Raw genomic sequence first — 25,548 nt, 5'->3', positions numbered from 1 at the left:
CACTATATTGATCGATGTAATCGTTAAGATATCAAATAACACGGAACTTTACTCACTGATAATCAAAATTGGTGAGGATTGATTAAAGATAACACGTTAATACATTCACAGTTGCAACGTGTAGTTAGTTAATCGAGAATAAAATACATGTTGCGTCTAGGTGAAAATATTATCGATTATTAAAGTATCATTACAACTCGCATGTTCATTCCGAAAAATTGCTTCAATTACACGAAGACATCACCCAAGGGAGTGAAAGAAAGTAGAAAAGACAAACTTACATGTTGATTGAGATTTGAAGGAACGCCTTAGGTTCTTCTCTGGTTCTGAGAACAATAAAACCACTACTGACAACGGCATTCTAAGCAAATCGTTCACATGTAACTTTGCTCGCTTTTTCTTAAAATAGAACGAAACTGCGGATGAAAAGCACCTAGAAGGTACGCCTCCACTAACTGCAAAATTTGCCTAACAGGCCAATTGAAAAGTCCACGGTCTACCATAAGTAAATCACATATTATTGGCAAAATTCGATTTTATTATTCAACATAGTTGCCTTCGAAGGAGATACAGCGATTATAGCGATCTTCCAACTTTTCGATACCATTTTTGTAGTACGATTTGTCTTTCGCTTCAAAATAGGCCTCAGTTTCGGCGATTACTTCTTCATTCGCGCTAAATTTCTTTCCAGCGTTCATTCTTTTGCAGTCTGACAACAGAAAAAAGTCGCTAGGGGCCAGATCTGGCGAAAACGGTGGATGAAAAATCAATTCGAAGCCCAATTCATGCAATTTTGCCATTGTTTTCTTTGATTTATGGCATGGCGCATTGTCTTGATGAAACAGCACCTTTTTTTCTTCAAATGGGACTTTTTTTAACGACTTCATCCTTTAAACTATCCAATAACGCTATATAATAATCGCTGTTGATGGTCTGACCCTTTTGGAGGTAATCAATGAATAATATACCTTGCACACCCCCGAATACTGATGCCATAACCTTGCCAGCTGACTATTGTGTTTTCCCTCGCTTAGGATTCGGTTCATCGTGTCCAGTCTACTCAGCTGATGACTGTCGATTGAACTCTGGAGTTGAATGATGGAGCCATGTTTCATCCATTGTCACATATCGATACAAAAATTCAGGTTTATTGCATTTAAACAGCTTCTAACACTGCTCAGGATCATTAACACGTTGTTTATTTTGATCGATTGTGAGCTCGCGCGGCACCCATTTTACACACATCTTTCTTATGTACAAATATTCGTGAATGATATGATGTAAACGTTCAGATGATATCTTCACAATGTCTGCTATCTCAATAAACTTCACTTTATGGTCATTCAAAATTATTTTGTTAGCTTTTTCGATTTTTTCGTCGGTGACAGCCTCTTTTTGGCGTCCACTGCGATCGCCGTGTTCGGTGCTCATTTCACCACATTCAAACTCAGCATACCAATCAATGATGGTCGACTTACTTAGTGCAGACCCCGGAAACTCTTCATCAAGCCAAGATTTTGCTTCAACCGTTATTTTTTTCCAGCAAAACGCAATATTTTATCAGCACACGAAATTCTTTTCTCTCCACCTTTTTCACGTAACAAAAGTAGCTACAGTCACAACGCAATATCTCCCAAACTATTGGTCGGACTGCTGTCAAATTTTGACACGTATCGTTTGAAGGTTGGTACTAACTAAAAATCTTATGGATTTATTACTAGCACCGCCATCTGTGCATCAGACCGGGGACTTTTCAATTGGCCTAATAAACTAAAGAGTATATTTTATTCTGTAGAAATAATACAATATTGTGCAATATTTGTAGCATGTTAATCATAGGAAACTGAATCATGAATTTTCAAGAAATCATATTGGCAATGACCAGAACGGTAAAAATTTGATTCAATCATCGAAAACACGGAAATATATCCTGGATCTGGTACAAATCTAGTGTGAACGAGATTGAAAAGATCATTGTTGTGATAGATATGTAAATATTGATTTTCCTCCATTTCGTTACGATTTCAGAGATACATGGTTTCATTCATGCTCCTTATCTTCGAAGGTGATCCTTAATAACAACGTAAAAAGTTGTTTCTCAATGGAATTCATACGGTTAGAAGTTGCAGCGGGAATGTAAATAAGCCTTCAGGGATATGTTTTTGCGCTATACTACATTCAGCACTTACCATCAGTCGTACAACTACAAACAGCTGTCAGTTATTTAGTTTCATTCTGATAACATTGAAGTTCTACAAAATGCCAAAGATGAATCGAATTTTTCGGGAATTATATGATCTAATTTTCGAATTCGAAGTGAATATTATTTAAAACAATCATACAACTTTCAGTGCAGAGCTTGACTCGAAATCTAGTCAAGCTCAAGTCAAGTAGTAGATCTTCAATCTTCAGTCAAGTCGAGTATTTATTTATCAAGTACTTGAATCATATGAAGTTACTTGATTTTTAGTAGTTTTATTGTGTAGTGTCACATCAATAATGAAAAATAATGAAATGAGAAGGAATCTTGTGGAGAACACTTTCATTTATTAAACTTATTGTATAAAAGAACCGAAAATATCAAATTTCTTGAAATAAAAACATAAATTAAATCATTATAAATCATAATAAAATTGAAAAAAGATAAAAAAATAAAGTTTCTCAATATTGAGAAACCTCCAGGCTTTGTTTGATTTCATAATTTTCCATCCAGGATCTAAGACACATGAGGCATCTTATAGATTTGTCGCCTAACCTATTGCGGGTTTTTGTAACCGTAAGAGCAGCTCTGGAAAATTTTCTTTCAACAGGAGCTGAAAATGCTGGCGTTGATAAAAAATCCTTGGCCATTTTGGCCAAGTTTCGAAAGATATTTCTGAAACTACCAAAATCTATAATAATAATAATAATAATAATAATAATAAGTTTATTCACCAAAAAAATGTTTTACATAGATAACAAAAGAATAGTTGAGATGTAAATAAACATTGAAATTCCACTAAAACTAAAGTTGCGCGTGGGTTTTGCACAGTTAAATTTACAGTATTTCTTATATATTATGTATATGATATCTACAATACTTGACATTTAACCTATTTTAGATACAACTACGAGAAAAAAAATCTAACAACAAACAAAATTTTCAAATAATTTGTGGATTTACATAATCAAGTTGACATTTTATATATTGATCCATACGATAGAATAACAACATAAACATCGAAAAAAGTCTGTTAGTCGATCAGAGATCGAACTAGATCTCTATTCAAGTTAAGCACGTAGTTTTTTAATTTTTTTTTCAACATGTAACAAGAGTTTATATTTATTATATTTATTTTTTGTTCAGAGGGCAGAAAATTGAAAATTTTTGGAATGAGGTAAGATATATTTCGTTGTCCGATTTTTGTGCTACTCAGAGATGTTTTTACGTGATGTTCTTTTTTTTTGCCTAGTGAAATGTTCATGATCAATATTATTCAATAAATAAATAATTTTTGTGTATATGTGTAAGTATGTTATAAAGAAATGTTTGTCTTACATCGCATATTTTTGCTAGTGAAAAAAGTAAATTGCTAGGGAAGGTTGGTTCTTTTCCATACATAATTTTCAGAATTCGTTTCTGTATCGTTTCTAACTTTCTTAAGTGAGCAGCAGCAACCCCTCCCCAGCTCAATATGGTATATTGAATACGAGATTCCACCAGAGCAAAGTAAATGATTCTCAACTGGTGAATGTCAAGTAATTTACTCAAATATTTGAATTTAAACAGCATACTTCTTAAGGTTTTTGTAACGTTCTCAGTGTGAACGTCCCATCTCATATGACTATCTATTATTACACCCAAATATTTGATAGTATCCGTTCTGGAAACATTAATAATCAATTCGTTGTCCCGTATATCGAGGGTGTTGAAATTTGGTAAGTGATTTCTGTAAGCTACCAATAGATTTCATGGAAATGTGAGAAAACTACTCGCTCGAGGAATCCCCTTATTGAATCTGAGCGCACGAGATTGCAGAAATATATGCCGTGCGACGCGTGCATATCAAAACTCAAGTAATATCAAGTCAAGCAATAAATATCTAAAATCAATCAAGTCAATCTCAAGTATGTAATTTTCCACGAGCTTGATTTTTGAGTCAAATAGTTGGTTGAAATGTCAACTACTTGGATTGATGAATCACTAGTCAAAATGTATCACAGATGAATGACGACAAGTGGGGTATTTCGAAATCAGAATTTCATGAAGATTATAAGTATGATATTAGTTATTTATAATACAAGTGCAGAAGGCATTGATATTCTTCCACGAGTTCAAAATTCAAAAACGAGCCACGAAGTGGCGAGTTTTTGAATGAACGAGTGGTAGAATGAGCCTTCTGTACGAGTATTATACATTATTTTCTCTAATTCATTGCATTTTTATTGAAATTAATGAAATATTTTCATAAATATCATTTGGTGATTTTTGCATTGAAAAATGTTGGTTGGCAGACTTCATTTCTTAGAGGCAAATTGATGAATTGACAGATAAAGCCGTGGCGGAAAGTTCGGAGTACCAACATATAATAATAAAATATAACCATGAAAACTGTGCGTTTCTGATATATTCTCGCACGATTTTGTTCTACAAGATGTGGAAGAATGAACAGAATAACCACAGAATTAGAGAAAAAAATTGGACATTCCCATTTAAAGAAACGGGGTGTATCGTGTTTCACCACTTTCGGACCACCTGTAGAGTCAATAATTTAAGCTAATGCCGATTTCGTCAAAATTCGAATCATATTTCTAGCCAAAACTTATCAACCGATCGATCACTTTTGACTCTGTAGAGTAAATTAAAAATTTTGGAGAATTCCAAGTGTAAAATTCGCAGCATCTTTTCCTCATTGTGATAGTGATAAAAGACGTGTTCTAGAAGTAGTTACATATTTTCCCACGGCTGAATTGACGGTAATCGGTAAGTTTGTATAAGGTCGAACCGTTCATTTTTCGTGAAGCGTGTCTATGTTGCGACACCGTGTATTGTTTGAGCCTTCAGTCATTTCGAAATATGTTCAAATTTGTCCCGTATTTACGAATAAATTATTACTTCGCGCAGCTCGGGCTTTTGTGACTTCTGGCGGTTTTATTGTAATAATATCTTATTTATTGCCTCGAATATGGCCTGACGTCTTCGTTACCTGGCAGATAGATCAACATTAATTATGTTATCTCTATGAATAAATGCTTAGACATCTTCAGAATGAAACTTCATTAAAACACGTGTGCATCTGCCATAACAGGATAAAATTAATGGTCTTACTTTTCGAATTTTATCTCAATTTGTACACTTCCTAAAATGAATTGTAGCGACATTCATTGGTAGTTAGAACTTCGAATGGATGATTTTAATTGCCACATCGTTCTAGTCACGCAAAATTTAGTAACAATTTCTCGAAAAATTTTCTAACGATTTATATTTCCAGCCCTGAAAAACACATGGATAGAGTTCATGAGCATGGTGGATATCTGCAGTAGGGATTCACGGCTTGGCTTGATTTTCAAGCTACTTGGCTTGAAGCTGGCGTTGATAAAAATCCTTGGTCATTTTGACCGAGTTTGGAAAGATATTTCTGAAACGACCAAAATCAACCAATAGATTTCATAGAAGTGTGAGAAAACTACTAATGAAGTCACACTGGCGAATGCTTTAAGTAGCTTTATATAAAGTCAAGCATTAAGTATCTAAAATCAAGTCAAATCAAGCTCAAATGGGTAATTTTTCACGAGTTTGACTTTCAAGTCAAGTCGTTTGGTTAAAATGTCAAGCTAATTGGCTTGATGAATCCCTAATTTGCAGTTTCTCGAAAACATATTTTTAGATCACGTTTAAAACCAGTTCTTTACTTTCTATGTTTTTAATTCCGGAAATATAGGGTGTTTTTTTTCGAGGTATATAACTTTGAGTTGGCACTACTGTTCAAGATGGCGACCGAATTAACAGCTGTCGAGTGATTTATTCTCAGTTTGGTTTGGCAATTCATCGTGAATAGACTCAAGCCTGAACAACGCTTGCAAATAGTGCAATTTTATTTCGAAAATAATGGTTCTGTGCGGAATACGTATCGCGCACTACGTCCATTTTATTTTGTTTAGCGATGAAGCGCACTTCTGGTTGAATGGCTACGTCAACAAACAAAACTGCCGCATTTGGAGTGAAGCTAATCCTCAAGTGTATGTCGAAACACCGTTACATCCAGAAAAACTAAATGTTTGGTGCGCTTTATGGGCTGGTGGAATCATTGGTCCGTACTTCTTCAAAAACGATGATGGCCAGAACGTTACAGTGAATGGTGATCGGTATAGAGCCATGATTACTAACTTTTTCATTCCTGAATTGAACAACCATGATGTCTAGGAGCTGTGGTTCCAACAAGACGGCGCAACATGTCACACAGCTCATGCCACAATCAATTTATTGAAAGACACGTTTGGTGACCGCCTAATTTCACGTTTTGGATCTGTGAATTGGCCTCCAAGATCTTGTGGTTTAACACCGCTAGACTACTTTCTGTGGGGCTATGTAAAGTCATTGGTCTATGCGGATAAGCCACAAACCCTTGACCATTTGGAAGACAAAATTCGCCGTGTTATTGCCGATATACGGCCACAAATGTTGGAAAAAGTCATCGAAAATTGGACGTCCAGATTGGACTACATCCGAGCCAGCCGTGGCGGTCATATGCCAGAAATCATATTTAAAATGTAATGCCACAAGATTATCTTGCGGATAAATAAAATTCATGTCAATCGAATAATCCATCGTTGTTTTATTGTAATTTAAAATTCTATTGCTCTAAAAAAACACTCTTTACTATATTAAGAGAGCATACTACCACGTGACTGCGCAGTTCGAAACGAGGTTATAGATTTTTTCTCTTACAACCGATAATATTTCATTGAAAAGCTTATTTTTATTCATTCTTACTTTGAGGTTAATCAATGTTGTTTTGAACGCCTCAAGTTGTATAGGGTATGAATTTTTGGGGTTTTTAAAGCTTTTCGAATTATTTTTCCCTGTCAAATAGCCCATTACCATTCTCTTATATCACATAATGGTGACAATGTCTTTCAGCCTCTGCATAGCTAGGAATTCATTCGTAATTATAAATTTAATGGCTTAATCCGGAGCACTATAATGTGGTGTTAGTAACGAAATGCTTTCTATGCATTTGTCATCACTAATTTGCTCTTAACTACATGTTAACCAACGCGTTACTGACTTCCTGTAACAAACTAAACAGATGGGATCTCCTTTTTCACTGGTTGCTTCGCTCATTGGACTGTAATCGTCAGGCTAAATATGAGAAAAAAATCATTAATTCATGTTGTTGGTTTGAGTCTAGATGTATAATTGTTTTGTCGAGTTGTCTCAATTCAAATGGAGTCTTATGGTCTATGATGTGAGGAGCAGTATATTTTTTAACCAACATTATCGCCAGTAACTCCTGATCAAAATTGTGTAACTAGTATCATCCTTTCCATTTCAAATAAAGGATAACCTTGGTAATTTTCTCTTTAATTATTCTACCGTTTTCATTCCATTGAGGTTTTCTTACAGAAAGAGATCTCAGGCTCAAAAGCCATGAAATTATTTTGAATTCAACGAAGTGTACAAGTAGCACTTCCATGGTAAGTTTTTCCATTGAGATTCACTCAGATGTTTTGTAATCATAGACCAGGGTAATCTTATTTGAAATCTTCTGAGATGATCATTAGTGTTTCGGTTTGATTTATTGCTTTTGAGACAGATAAATACTTGAACTAACAAAAACTGTTGTACTTGAAACACAATAATACAAAGTTTTCCACATGAAATAATGGACTTATCGCTCATCGGAGAGCATTTTCGTGATCTACGTAACCGGATCAATCAATAAGAAGGTTCAATATTCCCACGAAGGAACTATGACCTTTTTCAAAATTTTCAAATGGTATTGAAAATTCTATAAAAATTTTTCGACAAAAAAATTTTGAGTTCTGATGAATTTGGCTCTTTTGAGATCGTCAATTCTCACACTGCTCACCGATTTTTCATGGACTTCACAGTTTCGAGGAAAATTGGGAAATTTGGGAAAAACAGTAAAAATTTAATTTCTATCTGAAAATCGTTATATCTCCTAAAATATTTGTCACAGACCCCTAAAAACGTTTTTCAGACATCGAGTTCTGATCTAGAACATAGTGAGGTTTAAAGTGCGTTTCCGAAGAAATGGCTGCCCCGAGAAATTATCGAAATTTTTGTTGAAAATTTCAGATTTTTACCTATAATTCATGAAATAAACATCCATATGATTTCTCTTGGAATATACTCGTTTCTTTTCATATCAAAATGAAACCTCCTTAGCATATGTTTATCCCTAACAATTGAAAGGCTGTCGAGGAAGACTTTGAAAGTTATGACATGGAAAAACATCAAATGCTCACCGATCTTGAATGACATTTTATAGAAACAGAATCAACACGATTTCGATATAATGTCCAATTAGGTGGCACAATCTTTCACCATTTATGGAAGCTTGAATCTACACACTGTGGAAAATTGAGATTCCAGCAAAAAAAGACAATGGCCATTGAAGAGGAGAAATTGAAATGAGCGTAGCGGACTGTACGTAGCCATACTACTTCTTGCAGCAAGAAGAAAAGTAGGTTTGATTCACAGCGGCATTTTTGCCTCATTTCCTACACGCAAACAGCCAAGATGTCGAATTCAAATCGATTAGATCCATACGATGATGATTTAGATCCCATTCAAAACGTTTTTATGTTTCATGAGAATTCCAAACTATTTCGTAACCAAAAGGAAGTAGGTTTTTTCCTCGTCTTTGAACTTTTATTACTCGAGTTTCTAATTTGAAGTAATGATCGACAAAAAATATTCCCGTTTTAGTGAGACGTTACTTTCTGGAGAATTTTCACGAGTTGTTATTGTTGTGAAGAAATCATAACCAAGGTCACTGTTGAACTGAAAGCCCATTAGCAGATTATACTTTTTTTGCCTAGAAATGTATCCATTATTCCAATGCCGATCATTTTCACACGAAAAAATGTGAAAATATTCAGGGTGTAATATGAGTGACTGGCAATAGCTTAGTGGTGAATGCATGTCATCCATGCCTTTCAAAAAATTAACTTGTTTTGTATCCTAAAACTGTTAGTTTCGGAAATACAGGGTGATTTATGCAAATTGGCATAATTTCTGATCTCCACAACTTGGAAATCAGCATTCCGATTTGTTCAAATTTTGTGGGTTTATACTTAATGCAGCCTTTCAAAACGATTAATGCAATTTCAGTATTTTCAGAACAGTACTCAGATTATTGAGTTTTTTCCTTCAGAATTCGAAAATTATATTTTTTTCACGTTTTAGAGAAATATCATTACTGGCATGAAAAAATACATAACTCAGTCTAATGAAATCAATTTTTACTTTGAATGGCACAATTTTGTTCAAAGGAGTAAGCAAACGAAAGAATTCATGTGTTGAGTGACTTTTTTGAAATACGGTCCTGTTTTTATTCCTTCTGTGATAATATTTCATGTAATCTGATAATTTTTCGGATTTTATAGCCTTCTGTTGAACTCTATTTCGTTGTAAACCCTCAGCACCTACTGATTGTTCTAACAGGCTGCTTAAAATATCAATTCGAAGTATGCTTGATGAAACTTTGAATTCTTTTGAAACTAGATATTAAATTTAAAAATGACGAAACCCATCTTGGAGATTTTTTTGGAAGGAATTAAAAAGAGTTCACAGTTTCATCAAGCATACTTCTAATTGATATTTCAAGCAGCCTGTTACAACAATCAATTTTTTGCATATTTAATGATTTTGTTTTTGGCAAATCAATATTTTTTTTGAATGCCTGTAATACGAGTATCGGGCGATTGATATGTAAGATTCAGACGTCAAAATCAAACCTTTTTGAATAAAACCAATCCTTTCTTTTATTCACCAACGAAATAAATAATTTATTTCACCTACATGGTAATAAATGATATTGATCGATTCTCAAATATTATAATTCGAGAATCACCGGTAATAATTATTCAAAATTCTCGAAAAAGAGACCGAAAATATTTTCATTAAAATTCACGAAGTGGCCTCGATTCTTACATGTAGCAATAGTTGATTCCGATTAAATCAATTATTCATGAAATATATCATTACCAAATGAGGCGAACAAGCAAGAATTTGAATAACATATAGAAGTAGGCAAAGCCAAATTTAATGGTTACTACAAACTGCACAGTTTGTCTCCATGGCGACATTAAAAAAACTACTGGTATGTATGATTGATTAGAGACAATTTCTACCTGAATGTGAACTCAATGAGATAATACTGTCTCTACATATTATTTAACACATGAACATCGAACGAATTTAGCAACAGCGGGGTAAATATGATTAATTTTGAATATTCAGTTTTTTTTTTCAGGTGTAGGGATTCATCAAGCCAAATAGCTTCTAGCTTGAAATTTTAACCAACTACTTTACTTGAATATCAAGCTCTTGAAAAGCTACATACTTGACCTTGAGTTGACTTGATTTTAGATATTCATTGCTTGACTTGATATCAAGCTACTCGATATTACTTGAGCTTGATATCCACGCGTCGCACGGCATATATTTCTGAAATCTCGTGCGCGCTTAGATTAAACAAGGGGATTCCTGGAGCGCCGAGGGACTGAAGCATTTGCCAGTGTGACTTTATTAGTAGTTTTCTCACATTTCTATTAATTCTATTGGTAGATTTTGGTAAAAAAATATGATATTTTCTGTTCTTTTATGCAATAAGTTCAATAAATCAAAGTGTTTTTTGAAAGGTTCCTTCTCATTTCATCATTTTTTCATTGATGTGACACTACACAATAAAACTGCTAAAAATCAAACAGCTTGATATGATTCAAGTACTCGATAAATAAATACTTGACTTGATTTGAGATTGAAAAATGACTACTTGACTTGAGCTTGATTTGAAATTAAGTCAAACTCAAGCCAAGTAGCTTGAAAATCAAGCCAAAATGTACAAAATATTTTTCATAATAAAGATATAAATATTTGGTTCATATCAAATGACATGACAGTTGGAAGAGCTAGTTATTCCAAACAATGAAGTGCTTCGCGGAATTCATTTGTTTGGTAGCTCCTCCACATCAGCTATATTTTTTGTCAGCTCGGATAGCTACTTATAGGTAGTACTTATCTACATTTCATTTCCAGAAAAATTCAAACAATAGATAATGAGCAGCACTTTCACCGGAAAATACATTAAATTTATCTAATAATGAGCATAATTTGAATTTCGTTTTATCAAACCCATTAACAAAATTATATAAATATTGTATCGCCGCAAACCGCATGACTGTTTGCAAGAGCTAATTATTACAAACAATGAAGTGGTTCGCAAAATTCATCTTGTTGGTAGCTTCTCTACATCAGCTATATTTTTCTGTCAATTCCTTGGAATGTCGCTACTGCAGCAGCTCAGATTATGACTCTGATTGTCGCAAAGGGTCAGAAAAGGAGACTACAACATGTACAATAGCAGGGGAAGATCACTGTTATGTGGAATACATACTGAATAAGGGACAAAAACCATTTTACCGTAGAGGTTGTGCTCCAAGTGACTGGTGCGAACAACAACTTGATAACCATGATACAGCCCTCAAATTCTGCAAAGTTTGTCAAGGCTCAAAATGTAACGACGTACGCGTTGGTGGTAAAGATTGTGAGTAAAACATTATTTCAGCCTCATAAGTTATTTATCTGACTTTTCATCTCAAGGTCTCCATTTTTATTAAAAACAAACTTCTTTGACCGTTTCATCTTGAAAAAATTAAAGTGCTTCACACTTCAGTAATAAGCAAGAGCCAATGTCCAATGAGACATCACTTAGTGCGAATATAAAATCTTGCACAAGTGAGAGTTACAATACGAAAGGTTGTTCAGAAGCAACGTAATGTTTTCTTTTTCAAATATCTCATTCGAGTATACCCTACACACATTTTTTTTACAGCTTCCCACAAAGCATGTAAGAAATGTTATAGCGAGACTGTCGAAAGTGAGTGTCGAAAAGGCCTAAGAGTAATGGAGATTGAAGATTGTGAGCCCGAAGAAACTTGTGTATATTCGTATGTTTCTACCAGTATGAGGGATATATACAGAGAGGGCCATTGAAAACGAAACAGCGGCTCTGTAAGTCGGCAGAACCGAGTTATATAAAAACGCTCGGACACGTCAACAACATTTTCGAGGGGGACATCGTTCGCGATGAAATTCACCCGAAATACATTCCATCCCTCGGAGCTGTGACCGCCACCCCTAAATTTTTAAATGGCACCATATGGCAAGTGATACCTCATTTGAAAGGTAGTTTCCTTCTTAATATCAAACAATAAAAATAAATTAATTCTATCGATTCGTTTTTGAGATATAGGAACTTGAAGTTGAGAAATAACTTTTTATTCACTCAATCAATAAAAATAAGATCTAACATTGCAACAACAAGATAATTATCATTGTCAAGGAATTAAATGATCTAACTGTTTACCACCCATTTCCATACAATAGTACAAGTTCTGTTCAAAATGAGACCTCACATTTCGTAGCAATCCCGGCGTTATTCGACGTCATTCTTCAATAATTCTACGTCGTAAATCTTCCAGAGATTCTGGTTCGGTTGCATAGATTTTGTTTTTCAAGTGACTCCACAGGAAAAAGTCGAGTGGGGTTAAATCTGGAGATCTGGCTGGCCACCCTATAGTTCCAGGAAACATTCTATCTAAAAACTTGTTGAAATTTCAAGTGCTCTTCATGGTAACGATTGAGTGAATAAAAAGTTATTTCCCAACTTCAAGATCCTATATCTCAAAAACGAATCGCTAGAATTAATTTATTTTTGTTGTTTGATATTAAGAAGAAAACTACCTTTCAAATGAGGTATCACTTGCCATATGGTGCCATTTAAAAATTTAGGGGTGGCGGTCACAGCTCCGAGGGATGGATTGTATTTCGGGTGAATTTCATCGCGAACGATGTCCCCCTCGAAAATGTTGTTGACGTGTCCGAGCGTTTTTATATAACTCGGTTCTGCCGACTTACAGAGCCGCTGTTTCGTTTTCAATGGCCCTCTCTGTATGAAAGAAGATGTGGCAAGAGCAATTATTGCAAAAAATTGAGAGAAGATTATGGATATTCGGTCGAATCATGTGACAGTTGTGAAGAAGACTTGTGCAATAATGAACTAATGAAATTTGCTCCTTCCAAATAAATACATCGTACATTAATTGATTACATTAATCTTATTAACCCGTTTTATGTAGAAATGATTTTCAAGAACAGCAAAGCTGCAAGAGGCTTTTAATTTCTGGAATAAATCACCGACATTTCCAACATCTTCATGTGTCAACTCCATTATTATTGTTTTTGCCATACCCATACTTGAATGAAGAACAAAACTTGCTAACACCAAACAGTTCAAATCTAACCATTAATCCAAAAAATAATCTTAAATAACCATTTCATGATTTTGTTGTCTTGCGATTCTGGCTGTACTAACAAAAATACCTACTTCACTTATCTTTCTCCTCATCTACAGATATCGTGATTGTCGAGACAGCTTTAGAAGGAGCAGAAAATGTCGATACCATTACTGAAAAAGACACAGAGATCATCTAGCTCTTCTCATTGCATTAGGTAGTTCCCACTGAAACACTTATATGTCCAAAAGGTTGGTTGGGGCAAACCTGCTCCACTATTCCTTCCATTCTGTCAAATATGGCACACAGATCATTCTTTTTCCACATGGGTGTGACACCATCTCTGACCCTTTTGGGTTCAGCAAGCGTTGCAAGTTTACAACAAATACCCTGGTCTTACAGAAATGTTGAAGGTGTTCGAAGACCCTGAAGAATGTCACACCAAATAGCTAGGATTCATGTTAAATTTAGTTATCGAAACTTCGACTTTTGTTTTCTTTCTGTGTTCTTCAGTTTTGATGAATTTGAGTTGTCCAAGTTAATGATCTTCTGATAAACACCCTGCACATTTTTGGTCCAAACCGCAAACAGTCTTATAATACTTCGTATTTGCAGAATCGAAAATGACATATGTTTTTTTAGAAAACTCTTTTTCTGGAGAAGTATTAAAAAAAATGTCCTCGTCCCCATCTTCTTTCTAAGAATCCCATTAATTTTTGAACCGTTGAGTTTTTTCCCAAGGTAAAGCATATTGCTGAAATTGTCATCAAAAAAGCTATCTAATGATGCAATAATATTCTGGGCGTGCCAATTTAAATGAGGAAGTAGTAGTATGTTTTCGGTTCAACCGGAAGTTGTAGAGATCCGAAAATATTTTAGGGAGAAACATCATTGTCTCAAACCACAACACACAAATTTTCAGCACAGAATTATGATTAGTTTTCGAGTTTTCCATAAACGTCTAGTAGGTTATGGAGGCGAATCACCCTGTATACATTGATTATTATAATGCATTTTTCTTGCATATTTCGAGCTTTTTATGTTGCATACAATCCGGTCTCTGTTTATCACATCCAAATCGGTAAAAAAACTATGTCAGGTCACATGGTTCTGGTCTGTTCTCTGGAATGGGCAGTATAAAAATCTATCGGATGTTTGGTGTATAATATACCGTGTTTTAATTGATGGTCATTAGCGTGGGGAACGCCCAGAAGTCAAATTTCATTCAGTTCGTATATCAGTATCGATTTTTCGTAGAAACTATTCGCAGTGATGACATAATGGAAATTTGCTCCAAAGTATGTTATTAGAATTAATTACAAAGTGGAGAACGGCATGATTCATAAAATTACGATTCACGGTATAGAATAATTTTTCGACTATATCATCGACCATCCTTTCATGGGAGTGCTATACCGGAAAGTACAAATGGTAGAATGTGGAAAACCTGCAAAACATGCGCACGTCATTTCATTTTTTCATTCGTTGTGCTGATAAACCTTTGTTTCAAACTGTAATTAACATGATGCAGATAATAACAGGCCAATTGAAAAGTCCCCGGTCTACCATAGTAAAACACATTTTGATTGGCAAAATTCGATTTTATTATTCAACATAGTTGCCTTCGAGGGCGATACAGCGATTATGGCGATCTTCCAACTTTTCGATACCATTTTTGTAGTACGATTAGTCTTTCGCTTCAAAATAGGCCTCAGTTTCGGCGATTACTTCTTCATCGGCGCTAAATTTCTTTCCAGCGAGCATTCTTTTGAGGTCTGAGAACGAGAAAAAGTCGCTAGGGGCTAGATCTGGCGAATACGGTGGATGCAGAAGCAATTCGAAGCCCAATTCATGCAATTGTTTTCATTGGTTTGTGACACGGCGCATTGTCTTGATGAAACAGTACTTTTTTTCAAATGGGGCCGTTTTTTAACGATTTCTTCCTTTAAACGATCCAATAACGCTATATAATAATCGCTGTGGATGATCTGGCACTTTTGGAGGTAATCATAAGGAATGTCATAACTTGCGCATCCCAGAATACTAATGTCATAACCTTGCCAGCTGACGTGTGTTTTTCCTCGGTTTGGTTTTGGTTCATCGTATGCAGTGCACTCAGCTGACTGTCGATTGGACTCCGGAGTAAAATGATGGAGCCATGTTTCATCCATTGTCACATATCGACGCAAAAATTCAGGTTTATTGCACTTAAAAAGCTTCAAACACTGCTCAGAATCATTAACACGTTGTTGCTTTTGATCGATTGTGAGCTCGCGCGGCACCCATTTTGCACACAGCCTTCTCATGTGCAAATATTCGTGAATGATATAATGTACACGTTCAGATGATATCTTCACAATGTCTGCTAACTCGATCAACTTCACTTCTCGGTCATCCAAATTATTTTGTGAACTTTTTTTTTTATTTTCCTGGTGCAGACCCCGGAAACTCTTCATCAAGCCAAGATTTTGCTTCAACTATATTGTTTTCCTTCGAAAAGCAAAATATTATCAGCACACGAAAATCTTTTTTTTCCAGCTTTTTTCAAATAACAAAAGTAGCTACACTCACAATGCAATATCTCACAAACTAATGGTCGGGCTGCTGTCAAATTTTGACCCGTATCGTTTGAAGGTTGGTACTAACTAAAAACCATATGGATTCGATACTAGCACCGTCATGTGTGCATCTGATCGGGAACTTTTCAATTGGCCTAATATCAAGCTGAAATAAGGACATTTGTTGCTAGAATACCATGGATCCCTTATTGAGCTGAAAATGCCAAAATATAAAACCTGAACGAACTGAAAAAATTGTTTATGTACGATAAAAAGTAGAAATAGAATAGCTATCATTCAATTTCGATTCAAGGAAATTAATTCAAGGTGAAAGATTGCTTGTAATTATCTATCATTTCGACTCCGAGAATCATTGAACGCCTGTGGCTAAGCCAAAATTATCACGAACCAATCGTATGCTGGTCAAAAAAATTACCGATGCGAGTTCAACAAATCATTTATTACATATTTCCTTAAACACACATCTTTTGAATTCAAATATCGCTTGTCTGCCTCTTCAAGTTGTGGCTCCATCATTTCGAAGTATGATGTCACTGCGATTCGGTTTATTTCACTCGGTTTTATATTTGTTGGGTCTTCGTGCATTCGAAACCTTGAAGTTGAAGTAATAGTCAGTCGACAATTATGCGGACATTATTAATGATTAATTAAAATTAACATTTCAGTTCTAGTTCCGAAGAAGGATTATTTTCATTTGTACACAATAATTTATTAATTCTTTCCATCTGATATTTCAGACACAAAGATTCTTCCATAAAAAGCGACAGCGAAAGCATTACACTCTTGATTTTTTTTCGATTTGTAGATTACTTACATTCCAAAATGTAAATTGAAAATTTCAAAGGCGGAGTCAAAAATTTTCTAACAATTCCAAAGTGATAAAGTAAGTGTTTTCCTAGCTGCATGAGATATTTGGAAGGTTGTTGTTTATGGTTTGACAGTTGATAATGTCAAACTAAGCTGACATTTCTGTTCAGTAAGGTTTGGCAATTCAGCATGAATCGTTTAGCGACAGAACTACGCTTCTAACTTGTGAAATTTTACTTTGAAAAAAATAAATCTATTTCCAAAGTTCATGCAGCAATTCGTCCATTTTACGGTCGATATAATCGGCCTAGTAGGCAAGCAATTCGTGCAGTTATTAATCGATTCAAAGTATCATTAAGACAATTAAAAGTGCGTACCAGAGAGAACTTAATTTCAAGTCAATATCAAACATTCAAGTCAAACTTGTACAACTCATAATTTTACGCAAGGATCTTGTGCCAATTTTTTTCAAGCTCAAAGGGATTTTTAGATGCCGCACCAGCCAAAAAGTATCAATTGAAATAAGTGTATCGAAAGCCTTGAAGTATTATCAAAAACCTAAACGAACCCAGATTTTGTCATGAAAACAACAGAGCAGTATTCAAAAGATTAGGTTCATGATGTCCACTGGATTAAGCTCCCCCTCTACAGCTATTCAATTTCGGACAAACTGTATATCCTACCACCAGAATAAAACAAAGATATTTAGAATCCCTGGGCGTGTTATCACTGTTGATCAGTACATCTGAAATGACTTGTCCCAACTCATTACAGATACTTCCGAGAATCTCTATTGAAGAGATATACAAGTCTGATTATGTTGTTAATTCTTCGGTAAAAAAAGCAGAAAGACCAAATGGTCCCCTGTAGTTTAGTTAAGAGCTTCTCGTCCCATTTATACCACATCGAGTTTTAATTTATTACGTATTATACAACCGTCCTTATCTACCTGAAGTCATTAATTATCATGTCTAATTACTTATTTATTTTATTATCATGACTCGCTGGTTGGGGGTATTCAGTGAGTTTGTTAATCGGTTGAAGGTTTGATTAAAACCTTTTCGCTGATATGAATATTTGCTATTACAAGGAATATAACAGGCCAATTCAAAAGTCCCCAGAGTGCCATAGTAAAAAACATTTTGTTTGGCAAAATTTAATTTTATTATTCAACATTGTTGTCTTCGAGGGCGATACAGCGATTATATCGATCTTCCAACTTTTCGATACCATTTTTGTAGTACGATTTGTTTTTCGCTTCAAAATAGGCCTCAATTTCGGCGATTACTTCTTCTTTGACGCTAAATTTCTTTCCAGCGATCATTCTTTCGAGGTCTGAGAACAGAAAAAAATCGCTGGGAGCCAGATCTGGCGAATACGGTGGATGCAGAAGCAATTCGAAACCCAATTCATGCAATTTTGCCATTGTTTTCTTTGATTTGTGATACGGCGCATTGTCTTGATGAAACAGCACCTATTTTTCTTCAAAAAGGGCCGTTTTTTAACGATTTCATCCTTTAAATGATCCAATAACGATATATAATAATCGCTGTTGATGGTTTGGCCCTTTTGGAGGTAATCAACGAATATTCTACCTTGCGCATCCCAGAATACTAATTCCGGCTTCCAAATATCTAGAAAAATTTGTTATCAATGGCGCAGCCATATTTTGTTTTGGTGGGGCTTAATATCGAATGAATTTTCTCTATGGGGAGGTGGATTTGTTGGCTCTAGATTGTCAGTTGTGTAACAAAAATCAAAAATGAAAAATTCATTGTATAATTCGGAGATTGAAGGCCGAACTAAATACTCACTGCGTTATTAGAAGAATAAATAAAATAAATCGAAATTATAAATATTGATTCGTACCAAATCACATGACAGTTCACAAGAGCTAGTTATTTCAAACAATGAAGCTCTTCGCGGGATTAATTTGTTAGTAGCTCCTTCGTATCAGCTATATTTTTCAACCCTGAATCCCAGATACCTACTTATAGTTAGTACTTATCAACATTTCACTTAAAAGTTTATTTTCAGAAAAATTAAAAGCAATAGATAACGAGCAGCACTTCTACTGAAAAAAACCTTAGAATTTATCTAATAATGAGCCCAATTTGAATGTTATCGAATCAATTATCGAAATCGGTTAAATATTGGTTCGCCGCAAACCCCATGACAGTTCACAAGAGCTAATTATATCAAACAATGAAGTGCTTCGCGAAATTCATCTTGCTGGTAGCTTCTCTACATCAGCTATATTTTTCTGTCAATTCCTTGGAATGTCGCCACTGTAATAGTCAAGATTATGACTCTGATTGTCGCAAAGGGTCAGAAGAGAAGACTACAACATGTACAGTAGCAGGGGAAGATCACTGTTATGCGGAATACATACTGAATAAGGGACAAAAACCATTATACCGTAGAGGTTGTGCTCCAAGTGACTGGTGCGAACAACAAATTGATAACCATGATACAGCCCTCAAATTCTGCAAAGTTTGTCAAGGCCCAAAATGTAACGACGTACGCCTTGGTGGTAAAGATCGTAAGTAAAACATTATTTCAGCCTCATAAGTTATTTATCTGACTTTTCATCTCAATGTCTCCATTTTTATTGAAAACAAACTTCTTTGACCGTTTCATCTTAAAAAAATTGAAGTGCTTCACACTTCAGTAATAAGCAAGAGCCAATGTCCAATGAGACATCACTTAGTGCGAATATAAAATCTTGCACAAGTGAGAGATACAATACAAAAGGTTGTTCAGAAGCAACGTAATGTTTTCTTTTTCAAATATCTCATTCGAGTATACCCTACACACATTTTTTTTACAGCTTCCCACAAAGCATGTAAGAAATGTTACAGCGAAACTATCGAAAGTGAGTGTCGAAAAGGCCTAAGAGTAATGGATACTGAAGATTGTGGGTCCGGGGAAACTTGTGTATATTCATATGTTAATACCGCTAAAAAGGATATATATGAAAGAAGATGTGGTAAGAGCAATTATTGCCAAAACTTGAAGGAAAAATATAGAATGTCGTTGGAAACATGCGAAGATTGTGATGATGACTTGTGCAATAATGAGGCTATGAAGTTTGCCATATGAATTTTACTCTATTTGTCCTCATGTATGAAACATATTATTTTATTTAAATAAATACATCGTATTGATTGCATTAACCAAATGTTTCTTTTTTAAATATCTAATTCGAGTATTCCCCACATAGCTTCGAATTTTTGAATACGACATCGCTCTCATCTCCGAAAATCCTGGTTTGATATAAAATAAAACTTGCATGTTTTTTTTCACGCGCTTGCACCACTTTACAGTACATGTAAGAGGGTTAAAGTTATCGTGTTCGAAGAATGATTGCTATGAAGCGTTATTCGTTATATACAAACTAACTGCACATAGGTATGGCACTCCTTTCGAACAATAACATAATCGAACATTATCCTAGATCGAAGTAGCTTTCGATGTAGTATAATTGTCTTTATGTGATTTCCTAAAATGCTAATTTCGTGTTATGTGCACTAATCACCGAAGAAAATTGCTGTTCCTCATCAGGACCATCACATATATGGGAAACGAAAGTCGTTTATAGATATATCACCATATATTTACTTGGATAAGTCATTATTGACCCTGACAGATATTGCAGTTTTACAAGGAAATGGAAACGTATATATTATGGTTTGTTTGTGAACGTGAATTGTGAAAAATATTTTTGTATGAGTTTTCGAAATGCGTAGAAATAAAAAACGAATAAAAAAACGAGCTAAGTATAATATTTTCAGGAGAAAATAACCTGTCATTAAAAAAAAAATGATGGGGCAATAGTTTTGAAGGAATTGTATTTTAAAATTCTGCCTAATTTTTAGTGGTGCTTTATTTTATTGGCGAAGTGTATATCGAATCGTTGGCCATAAGAATGAAGAGACTTTCCTTCCTACGATTAATTTTCATGTGAGTAATATAGATGGTTTCGAAGAAAAAGACTCTCTGAATAATGACGTCTGATGAAAATGGTGTAGGACGTTACACAAGATAAATTCGAGGTAGTTTATAAAGTGTCGACTCATGTTACCAGAACTCATATTGATACATTACGGGTTTCCTTAAAAATCAATCTATGTGTCACAATATACATGAGAAAAGTCATTTAAGTGTAGATTGAAATAATTGTTGAAGAAATTTAATTCAGGGTTATGTTTTCCTTTGTCCTTCCACTGAGGAAAAGACCACTCCCAATCACGATTGAGCCATCATAAGCATTATATGATTGTGTTTACTGAACGCAGGGACTGTTAGAATAGAATTGTTGATTAGCTCAAATGTCTGGTATATACCCATTGACTTGCAGATTACAGGATATATCAATTCTGACGACAGTCGTATAAACTATTTATTCAGAATGATAGTTTCCAACTATTTTAATTTAACGTTAGGGATTAACTAATATCTCAAGTATTTTATTTTGAATTACTCTGTTGTTAGATTGCCAGCAAAAACTTGTGACTTATAATTTCCCCAAAAAAAAATCTCAAGATGTTGAATTTTATTTTTAATGAATCAATTAACAAGGTAGCTGAGGCAGGTGGCACCGTCTTGCTGAAACCACATAACTTCCAGATTTTTCTCAGCGACAGCAGGAAAACAAAATCATTCTTCATTTTTCTGTATCTTTTCCATTGACCATATCTCTTTGATCATTTAATTCAAAGGAATATGGACTTCGCCAGAATATATTGAACACCACACAGTGACTTCATCTAGATGTTGTGGTGCTTCAACAGTTTCGTGTAGATTTTAGTTACTCAAAAATTTTGCAATTCTGTTTTTTAACATTACCATTCAACCAAAAATGAGCTTCATCACTGAATACAATTTCTCGATGAAATTGTTCATCATTTTCGAGTTGTCAAGAGCAAAATCAGAAAATAAAACAACGTTTATGGTGGTCTGATGGCTTCAGTTCTCGAACCAATTGTATTTTTTGAAGATGTGAATCCAAAACTTTTCGTTAAAATTCTTGAACTGATGATGCCATAAAGGGTGAGTAAAATTTCAAGATGATAGGATCTACACTGTATCCATAAAGTATGGAACAAATTCATTTTGAGCTAGACAGACCATTTCGAGGAATAATCCTGAAACACGTCGATTTTTTATTTTAATTTAGCGTATTTTAAAATAATAATCTAATATACAGGGTGAATTACTTTCGAATAATGACGTCACCGTATTTTTTTTTATGGAACACCCCTATTTTGTCTCAATTTTTCGATTACTCCAGTTGAGCTGATTTCAAAAATGTATCACATCTTGATTGCAATTGGTACAGGGTGGACAAAATAATAAATTAAATCTAAGCAATAACTGAAACATCCACGAATACCAAAAATATTGTAGTACTAAACTGTCATTGAACATCAATAAATTACTAAACAAATAATGACGTTTCACAAAAAACTAGACGACTATGTTTTTTAAATTGATAAGAAATAATTTCTTTTATATTCTGTCTGCTAGACCACAAGTACCAAACATGTTCGGAAACAGCTCATTTTTATTAATCTAAAAATGTAACAAACTACAGGGTGTTACATTCAAACCAATTGCCGCTAGACAATAAGTTTTTTTGATAATATTGTTAATTTAACTAATAAAGAATGTTACGCGTTACTTTATGAGCACACACAAAACTATTTTATTTTGGTCCACCCTGTACCAATTGGAATCAACATGTGATACATTTTTGGAATCTGCTCAGCTAGAGTAATCTGAAAATTGAGACAAAATGGGGGTGTTCCATTTAAAAAAAAGGCGGTGACGTCATTACTCGAAAGTAATTTACCCTGTATATTAGATTATTATTTTAAAATACGGTAAATTGAAATAAAATCGACGTGTTTCAGGATTATTTCTTAAAATGGTCTGTTTAGCTAAAAATGAATTTGTTCCATACTTTACGGACACAGTGTATATACTATGATCTTACCTACCTAAATTTACTATAAAAGTAAAAGTTGGACCTTTCATATTCTGTCTGCTAGACCACAAGTACCAAACATGTTTGGAAACAGCTCATTTTTATTAATCTAAAAATGTAACAAACTACAGGGTGTTACATTCAAACCAATTGCCGCTAGACAATAAGTATTTTTGATAATATTTAACTAATGAAGAATGTTACGCGTTACTTCATGAGCACACACAAAACTATTGTATTTTTGTCCACCTGTACCAATTGGAATCAACATGTGATACATTTTTGGAATCAGCTCAGCTTGACAGAATGGGGGTGTTCCATTTGAAAAAAATGACGGTGACTTCATTACTCGAAAGTAATTCACCCTGTGTTTTAGATTATTATTTTAAAATATGGTAAATTGAAATAAAAAATCGGCGTGTTTCAGGATTATTTCAAAATGTTTAGCTAAAAATGAATTTGTTCCATACTTTACGAACACAGTGTATAATCATGAAAATATTGAGTGTTTATTTTCTAATATTCTTCTCATGATGGTTGAAATTGATATTTTTTTTCTGTGTACGAAATTTCATCTCGATCAAATTTCTAGATTGCAGACTTTTCCCGTGAATGGATACAGCGCTTTATTCACGGACGAGCGTTCAAAAACATGACACAATTTCTTAATAGAACCACGCTATAAATTTCCAGTAATCCTAGTTGTAAGGTCGGTCCAGTTTTATTATAGGGCAAAAGCTTTGGATCGTAAGACTGAACGTCTGAAAAATCTACAACAAAGGTAGATGTTCATCACGATACAATACAACAAAGACGTTATTACTGGTTTAAGGTCACTCAGGCAATAATTTTTCATTCATATGGTAATGTAAACAGCCATAAGTTATAATTTGATCATACGTTATTATAAGAATTTCAATATACTCCATCTGAGAAAACTCTATGAAGGATACTCCACTTTTGTGATGATTCAATTTTCTAGAGAATTGTTCGATTTGTTTTCGAAATCATTAGAAGAAAAAGAAAAGGTCAGTACTAGATCAAAGTTTCTCTTTACCTTTTTTCAAACTACCCGTTGTCCACAAAACATCTGTTCCTAGAGTTGCACAAGTTTGACTTGAATATTCTGAAAAATAATTCGAGTCAAATCGAACTAGGGAATGGTTACAGGTTTGAAAATTCAAACATGTTTGTTAAACTAGTTTGAAAAATAATTTATTTGGTATATATTCCTTGAGTGGGTGAAAAATTTATGTTAAATATAGTAGGTAGGTACAAAAAATACCTACATTAAGTTAAAACATAACATAAAAAAGATAATATCTTATTTCAAACTTCATTTCAATCAACTCCAATCCTTCACCTCAAAATTCTTCGTGAAAAGTAAAGTTCTTAGTTCAGAACTTCTTACAAATTGAGTGAACGCTGTGAGTTCTTTGCTAATAAAAATTACAAGTACAATAAAAGAAACCACCTATTTTTAACTTTAACAATAAAGGAGCTGCCGTCCAGAAACTATTTTGACAATTTTGGATCTAACGTTTTATGTTGTTACTACCACAAATACTACTTGATCCAGAAAGTTTTGCTTCCTCATACAATTTGTTGTGGGCCTCAATCAAATCAAGTACAGAAATCCAGTCAAACTTTTTTTATATAAAATGTTTGATTTTCAAGTCGAGTCAAGTTTTTGAGTAAAATCAAACCCGTTTGACTAACTGTTCCAGAAAAGATTTCGCCCTCTAGATTCGAATGAGATCGGCATATCATATCATCAAAAGCAATAAACCAAAATAGCTCGAATTGCAGTACCATCCCAGAAATTCCATCATCTGAGATCACCAGAGATCAGCACATACTTGATATTCAACACACATGTAAATGATGTAACACAATAATTATAAAACCATACAAGGTTGTTGCCGAAAAAAAAAAATTCTGCAAGAAATTGAATTAGTACTACACAGTCACGTGGTCCATTATATCGCTACTGCTAAAACGTAGTAATGAATGCTATGACATAATATTTACACAACATATGTACAAATATTGCAAAATTCGTCGGATTGACTTTATCGATGAAATGTTAACCTACATTTCCGTATAAAATCGGATTCGTGAAATGCACTTTTCGAGCGCCGACTCGTATAGATCGGACAAAATAGCGGAAATACTCACCTATTCATGGTTATTTCCTTGGGGAAATTTGGAAGAAGAGAACGTCATCAGCAGATGTAACACCATCTAATCTAGAGAACTTGATGTCCTAGTGTGGGAGTTGCCCACTTGGATTCTCGTGTTGCCTTGCAATATAAATGAAGATTTAGTGCTTCAATGTACGATTTTGGATTGGTCTACTGTGTTAATGATTCCGTAATATACATATTATATATTTATGTTTTTGCGTAGTTTTCAAAGTACGTATCAGAATAACGATTATACAGTGTTTCTGAAGTTACAGTGCCTATTGGAGGTTTCTTGATGAATAGACCTATTTGAAATATGAAAATCGGTATAATAAAATTAATGAACTGATTTGAAAATAATAGGGGTTCCCACATTCTCATCTCATACAGGGTGTACAATAGATTTATAGTTGAAATTATAGCTACAGGTTATGATTCCATAGCATAATTCTTGAAGGTA

The 25,548-nt window shown here is 34.3% G+C and overlaps 4 protein-coding genes across 5 annotated transcripts in view; 3 read left to right on the top strand and 1 right to left on the bottom strand.

The window, feature by feature from the left end:
• The window catches only part of LOC123686461 (rho GTPase-activating protein 190), a 34,265-nt gene extending 33,944 nt beyond the window's left edge, over nucleotides 1–321 (bottom strand). The window contains exon 1 of the mRNA XM_045626617.1: nucleotides 282–321. The gene's annotated coding sequence lies outside the window, so the exon portion shown is untranslated. The remainder of the gene's footprint in view (nucleotides 1–281) is intronic.
• Nucleotides 1–25,548, top strand: part of LOC123686460 (rho GTPase-activating protein 7) — an 89,604-nt gene that overhangs the window by 21,840 nt on the left and 42,216 nt on the right. The window lies entirely within an intron of this gene.
• LOC123686464 lies at nucleotides 11,399–13,335 on the top strand. Its single transcript, XM_045626621.1, has 3 exons — nucleotides 11,399–11,777; nucleotides 12,066–12,210; nucleotides 13,187–13,335. The coding sequence occupies exons 1-3, from the start codon at nucleotides 11,441–11,443 to the stop codon at nucleotides 13,317–13,319; spliced, it is 615 nt and encodes a 204-aa protein (XP_045482577.1). The 5' UTR covers nucleotides 11,399–11,440; the 3' UTR covers nucleotides 13,320–13,335.
• LOC123686465 lies at nucleotides 19,079–20,089 on the top strand. The gene is made up of 2 exons (XM_045626622.1): nucleotides 19,079–19,455; nucleotides 19,744–20,089. Exons 1-2 carry the CDS (start codon nucleotides 19,119–19,121, stop codon nucleotides 20,013–20,015), a joined length of 609 nt encoding a protein of 202 aa, XP_045482578.1. The 5' UTR covers nucleotides 19,079–19,118; the 3' UTR covers nucleotides 20,016–20,089.

This window comes from Harmonia axyridis, chromosome X (assembly GCF_914767665.1).
Source record: "Harmonia axyridis chromosome X, icHarAxyr1.1, whole genome shotgun sequence".
Lineage (NCBI taxonomy): Eukaryota > Metazoa > Arthropoda > Insecta > Coleoptera > Coccinellidae > Harmonia > Harmonia axyridis.
The sequence above is the reverse complement of the archived record's forward strand: the minus strand, read 5'-3'. Positions and strand labels throughout refer to the sequence as shown.

Excerpts from the sequence above, each read along its gene's own strand:
- LOC123686465 (XM_045626622.1), top strand. The coding sequence starts at position 19,119 with ATGAAGTGCTTCGCGAAATTCATCTTGCTGGTAGCTTCTCTACATCAG. Across the intron at positions 19,456-19,743 it reads ACGCCTTGGTGGTAAAGATC|CTTCCCACAAAGCATGTAAG; the intron begins GTAAGTAAAACA and ends TTTTTTTTACAG.
- LOC123686464 (XM_045626621.1), top strand. The coding sequence starts at position 11,441 with ATGAAGTGGTTCGCAAAATTCATCTTGTTGGTAGCTTCTCTACATCAG. Across the intron at positions 11,778-12,065 it reads ACGCGTTGGTGGTAAAGATT|CTTCCCACAAAGCATGTAAG; the intron begins GTGAGTAAAACA and ends TTTTTTTTACAG. Across the intron at positions 12,211-13,186 it reads ACCAGTATGAGGGATATATA|TGAAAGAAGATGTGGCAAGA; the intron begins CAGAGAGGGCCA and ends GCCCTCTCTGTA.